The sequence below is a fragment of the Ranitomeya variabilis genome, chromosome 1, assembly GCF_051348905.1.
Source record: "Ranitomeya variabilis isolate aRanVar5 chromosome 1, aRanVar5.hap1, whole genome shotgun sequence".
Classification (NCBI taxonomy): domain Eukaryota; kingdom Metazoa; phylum Chordata; class Amphibia; order Anura; family Dendrobatidae; genus Ranitomeya; species Ranitomeya variabilis.
Window position 1 is genome coordinate 1109368567 of NC_135232.1, and position 6000 is coordinate 1109374566.

General features: G+C 42.8%; 1 protein-coding gene across 2 annotated transcripts in view; it reads left to right on the plus strand.

Moving 5' to 3' along the window:
- The window catches only part of LOC143793309 (uncharacterized), a 56260-nt gene extending 51967 nt beyond the window's left edge, over positions 1-4293 (plus strand). For both annotated transcript variants that reach the window (XM_077280171.1, XM_077280172.1), the window contains 2 exons: positions 1505-1534; positions 3464-4293. In XM_077280171.1, coding sequence (XP_077136286.1) covers positions 1505-1521 — 17 coding nt within the window. In that variant the 3' untranslated portion in view covers positions 1522-1534; positions 3464-4293. The remainder of the gene's footprint in view (positions 1-1504; positions 1535-3463) is intronic.
- Positions 4294-6000: the final 1707 nt, after the last annotated feature.

Sequence of the window (6000 nt, forward strand, 5' to 3'; positions counted from 1 at the left end):
TATTCATACTCACACTGACCCTCTCCCTGCTGTTAACTTTAACACAAAGAGAATGGAGGTGATAAGCAGAGAGAGCCACAAGAAACATTTTTGCAAAAGCACAGAACTACATAAAAGACATACAAAGATATTCTACAGCAACAAAATGGTGAAAAATGGTAATGATGAAGACATTTTAGAAAGTTGCTTTGAAAAGCACTCATTTTTTTTATTTGCTAAAGCTGTGTAAATATGTGTGTTGTGTGCTGTAAGTGCCATTAATTACAGTATTTTTCAGACTATAAGTTGCACCGGACCATAAGACGCACCTAAGTTTTAGAGGAGGAAATTAGGGAAAAAAAACTGAAGCAAAAAATGTGGTCAATTCTGTACTTAATATCCCCTATCCTGGTAAATATGGTCCCCTCATCCCCATCCTGATACACATGGCCCTTCACCCATATCCTGGTATGCATGGTCCCTCACCCCAATCCTGCTATGCATGACTCCCTCATCCCCATCCTGGTATGCATGGCACCCTCATCCCTATCCTGCTATGCATGACTCCCTCATCCCCATCCTGGCAGGAATGATCACCCTCATCCCTATACTGGAATGCAGGGTCCCCATCTCGTCTAAGTGTGCATGGCCCCATCCTTATCCTAGTATGCATGGCCCCATCCTTATCCTGGTATGATTGGCCCCATCCCAGTCCTGGCATGGATGGGGCCATGCATACCAGGACTGGGATTGGGCCAATCATACCAGGATGCCAGAAAGAAATGAATATTCATTGCCCTCCACGCCCATGGGCGGGGAATGCAGTGAATATTCATTTCTCTTGAGCAGAAAGCACAGAAGTTAGCTGCACCCCCACCTCCTCACCACAGCCAGAGCTGGTACATCCGGACTATAAGACGCACCCTCCCCCCATTTTCCTCCACATTTTGGGAGGAAAGTGCGTCTTATAGTCCGAAAAATACGGTACTTACCGATTGCCGCCTTGCCCAGCTTCTAGCGCTGCACCAATCCTTTTCTCACTCACAGGACTGCTGGCTGACACTGGGTTTTATGTGAGAGGCAGAAGTCGCTTTTACGATATAAGTCTGCGGACGCTTGTTCTGACGCTCCACAGGCTTACATTGTAAAAGAATCTTCCATCTCACACAATGATCCTAGTGAGAAGAGGACTGGAGAGGTGCTAGAAACCAGGAATCGGTAAGCATTTGATTGCACTTACAGCACATAGATTTACACGGGTTAGAAGGTTATAATGTGAGTGCTTTTTTCACTTTGCATTTAGGAAAGAAATGAACAATAAAAAAAAAATAATCTGTGCAAATATATACATAGACTGTAAAAAGTATACTATTAATTTATATTTATAAAGCTAAAAGTGAAGATGCATGCAGGCTTCCTGAAAGACAATTCTAAAATATGGATTGAAAGAAATAAAAAATAAACTAGTTTTTAAATGCAGCGAATGATGAATTCTTACTATAATTTATCTTCATTTTCTTCACAGCTCCTCAATTAAGATAATAGGATCACTACAGTAAGTACAAACTAAACAGTATATGAAGTTACCATTGTCATTTTCACATAGCGTCAGACCGGGATGGTAAAGTCCCACCAGTAACATTGATTCTTGGGGCCCACTGTTCAGATACATGCAAAAATAACTGGACACTAGTACACAAATTTAATTTTGCTTCTATATAATATTAATTTGGCTAGCTCGTTTAATCAATGATTAGATTATACCTTTCTCTGCTAATTGTGAAGCAAGCGTAATAGCACTACTCATTAGCAGTCCTTCACAGTGGCCTACCGGAGGATTCTCCAGTTCTCCTGTGAGCCAGTCCGAATTTCACACATATTTCTATTGGTAACAATAAAGATATCTTGATGCACTTAGATACAAGCGTGCGCAAGAACACATTGGCCATGTCATCAGTTTATCACAGTGGGAATGAAAAACATCAGCAGTAATCCGTAGAAAGGCTCGAACTGTCCCATAGGGTAACAGTGGAATCCCCCGGTGGGCCCTTGTGAAGATCTGGGCTCCCAACCCCACTGTATAGGCAATACTTGGCATAATTCACTTGATTCCCTCTGTACAGAAAAATGCAGCATCTCATCCTTCAGTAGCCAAACTACTCAGTTTATTTTTATATAGAGATATAGGTAAATTTGTGAACGAGGTAGTGTAATATATGTGCGCAGGTAAAAAGTGGGCCCCCCCAAAGACAGTCACTGCTGGTGGTCATAAGTCAAATTTTCTCGCATACAAGGAAAATGAACCAATTATTTTGATTACACTTTAAGGAGTGTGGTCCGAGTGTCATTGTTTTTTCTCGTATGTGGAAACAAGCAAACAAAAAGTTTCTCCACATTCTCCTGATAGTCCGTGAAAATTGGTCAACATTCGGATGTCATTCGACTTTGGTCCGTTTTTTTTATCACGGACCCTTAGAGTTGCATTGCTGAATTTGATCCAAGACTCGAATACAGAGTTCTCCTTCTCCTATGTTTAGCAGCCGCTCGCTGCACACAGGATTACAAAGCAGCAGTGACTCCATGTTGAAAGGAAAGGGAGAACAAGTACAATACCAGTGTATGCACGCTGTCATCTCCTCCTGTGTGTAGAGGCCGCACGCTGCTGTGATCTTTTTTGCGAGTGGCTGCTATACAAAGGAAAGGGACATAACGGCCCGTGCACACAGTGTCCTTATGTGCACGTTTTCATCTGTCTCCTGTCAGCATTGGCTGCTGCTTAAAAATCCTGTGTGCGGCGAGCGGCCACTGTACAAAAGACAGGGATAACAATGTGCACTCATTGCCCCCTCCCCCCCACATGTCAGTGTGCGCATGTTCTCATGCAGCTATTACAAAAAGAAAAAGAAGTTAAAACACAGCGCTCCTTCTCATCCCTCTCCCGTCAGCGAAGACTATCCCTCACTCCCCTATCTCATCCTGCATCTGTATATTTTGCCTATGGATTGGGCAGCTATTATAGCTTTGTCATTGGTGATTTTGTTGGAACGCTGATCAGTGTGTGGAATGATAACCTAGCATTATCTTTATTTTTTATCTTTCCTGTTCTACGTTATGCCTGCAAGCTTTGTTTTCTATATTATATTGCCTCCTGCTATTTTTCATCTCTTCCCTATATTATTAATGTTTTCCCACCTGTATTGGTAGGATGAGATAGGGGAGTGAGGGATAGTCTTCGTTGAGTGGAGGTGCCAAACTCGTTATTAGGGTGCCAACCTCCACAGCAAGGCAGGGTCTCAGTTAGGCTTATTGCAGTGTTATTGTAGACTTTTTTTGGTCGGTTTATTATTGGTGTTTTACCATATTTTTCACTGGGTAGGTGTTTTTTAACATTGGATTATTAAAAAAATACATGTTTTAAAGGGAATATATGCTCACCTCTTTCATAGCTTACACTAACTTCTGCAATAACTTTCTATACTTACAGGTTTCGCCATCAGTGTGGCCACCTCTAGGGATCAGAAGTTCCTCTATATTCACAGGTCGATGTTAGTCGGCCAGGTTGCCAACTTTTTCAATCTACACTATCGTCTGATGAATCCCTCAGTTATTTCATATGAAGTTTTGGACTTACCTTGCGTAAACAAAGACATTTTCTGGCACTTATGTACCTGATGGAGCCACATAAGTCAAACTTACATGTACATGTAGTACATGGTATTTCTTGATCATTATGTAGTTTCTACATTGGGGAGGAGGGTAGAATTGATGGATTCTCCTAAAATGTGATTTTGGGTAGATATGCTCAATCCTGGGGGAAAGTGGTGAGGGGATAGGAAATATGTGCACATGCAAAACCTAGCCATTGGCGGCACCCACCAGAAGAGAGGGAGGAGACAACTGAAGAAGAGGACCGGTCAGTGAGCAGCTGGCTGCAATTTTGCTGGATTAACATCAATCGAGTTCTCAAAAATTTGGGTTTGTTTGAATCCAAATTTTGGGGAAAACTGGTGTAACAAATTTACCATGTTTACAATTTTACTGCTCATTTCTAGATATAAGGGTTACGATCAGAATACAGAGAGGGGGAAACTCACTTCTCTACTTAAGATCCGAGATCATATTCCTATTTCATATATTTGTAATATCTCAGGACTTGTATATGTACACGTCTGTTTCCCTAAAATGTGAAAGTACTGTACAGTCCCAGTATTTTAAGAAGATAGTACCACCCAAATGTTTTCTGTATACTTTGTATAAATTTAGGTATTTACCATGTAAAATGTATATATTTATAATAAATGAATTATATTGTAATTCTTTATGCTTTTACATATTCGGCAAGATCCTAGGCAGAGTTTTTCTGTGCAAAAAGGGACAGAAATACATTAAAGGGGCTGCCAGATACCAATCCTACTAAGGCATAAAGGAGTCACAGAGGTGAACCTCGTAAACTAGAAAAAAAATCGCTTTAGTGGTTTTTTTTGATGGTCATGGCTTAAAACATATTACTAGAGATCTCAGGATCGATTCTTGACTTTTATCTGAAATGGACAACTCTTTAAAAATATCCTATTTTGTACACAGGCAGACCTATATTTTCTCATGGTTACAAACAACCCCTGTGTAATTTGCCATCTGTCCCCTACTTCTTGCTTACCCATCAAATGTGGCAGTAGCAAGGGAATATGTCTGCAGGATCAGACTACACAGGTTTGTTTGTAGTCTGAAACCATGGGTGTATGCTGCTGCTACTAGGGGGCTGACACTATGTACAAAAAATTAGCTCCTCCCCAGCAGTGTACACCCAACTGGCACAAAGTTCGTCATTTAGTGAGAAAGCATTAGGACAAACTACATACTGTAAAAAGGATAACAGAAGAGAATACACACAAAAAAAAACCTAACAATAGCAAACGCCAACTGCTGTTAAGCTTGGATGGGTGCTGTGTCCCTAAGGCTACTTTCACACTAGCGTCGTACGACGTTTTGGAGAAAAAACACATCCTGCAAAATTGCTTGCAGGATGCGTTTTTTCTCCATAGACTAACATTAGCGACGCATTGCGACGCATTGCCACACGTCGCAACCGTCGTTCGACGGTTACGTCGTGTTGCGTCGGACCGTCGGCACAAAAAAACATTGCATATAACGTTTTTTGGTGCGTCGTGTCCAGCATTTCCGACTGCGCATTCGCGGCCGGAACTCCGCCCCCTCCTCCCCGGAGCTCACAATGGGGCAGCGGATGCGTGGAAAAACTGCATCCGCTGCCCCGTTGTACGGCGCTTTCACAGTATGCGTCGGTACGTCGCATTGCGACGTGCGTCGTACGACGCTAGTGTGAAAGTAGCCTTAGTGAAGGCTCAGAGAAAAGATTTTACAGTGAGTAACCAAAATCCTGTTTTCTCTATCACTTAATTGGGGGACACAGGAAACCATGGGACATCCAGAAGCATTCCCTAGGGAGGAAAAGAGCACAAACTCCATTCAGGTCAGAGAGCTAGCCACTGCTTCTTGTAAGATTCTTCTACCGAGGCTGGCATCGGCAGAAGTGTAGGTATGGACCCTGTAAAACTTGGCGAACGTGTGCATAGAGGACCATGTCACCACTTTGCAATGCTGTAAGGTGGATGCCCGATGGCGAATGGCCCAGTAGGCCCCCACCGCTCAGGTAGAGTGTACCTTAATCCCAGGGGGAGGCGCTCTATTCTTAATCCAAATGGTTGCTCGGATTCATCAAGTAATAGTCGCCATGGACGCCGGAGGGCCCTCAGGGATAACAAAGACAGAATTCGTCCTACGGACTGGGTGGTCTGGGAAAGGTAAATAGCCCTGATCAGGTCCAACCCGTAAAGAGACCGCTCCAGAGGTTGAACGAGAGATGGACAGAAAGAAGGAAGATGATGTCTTCATTGATATGAAAGGCAGAGACACCTTGGGAAGAAAGGAAGGTACAGGTCCAAACCCACCTTATTCTGATGCAGGATAAGGAAGAGTAAGTGACAAGAAAGTTGCCGGCTCCGA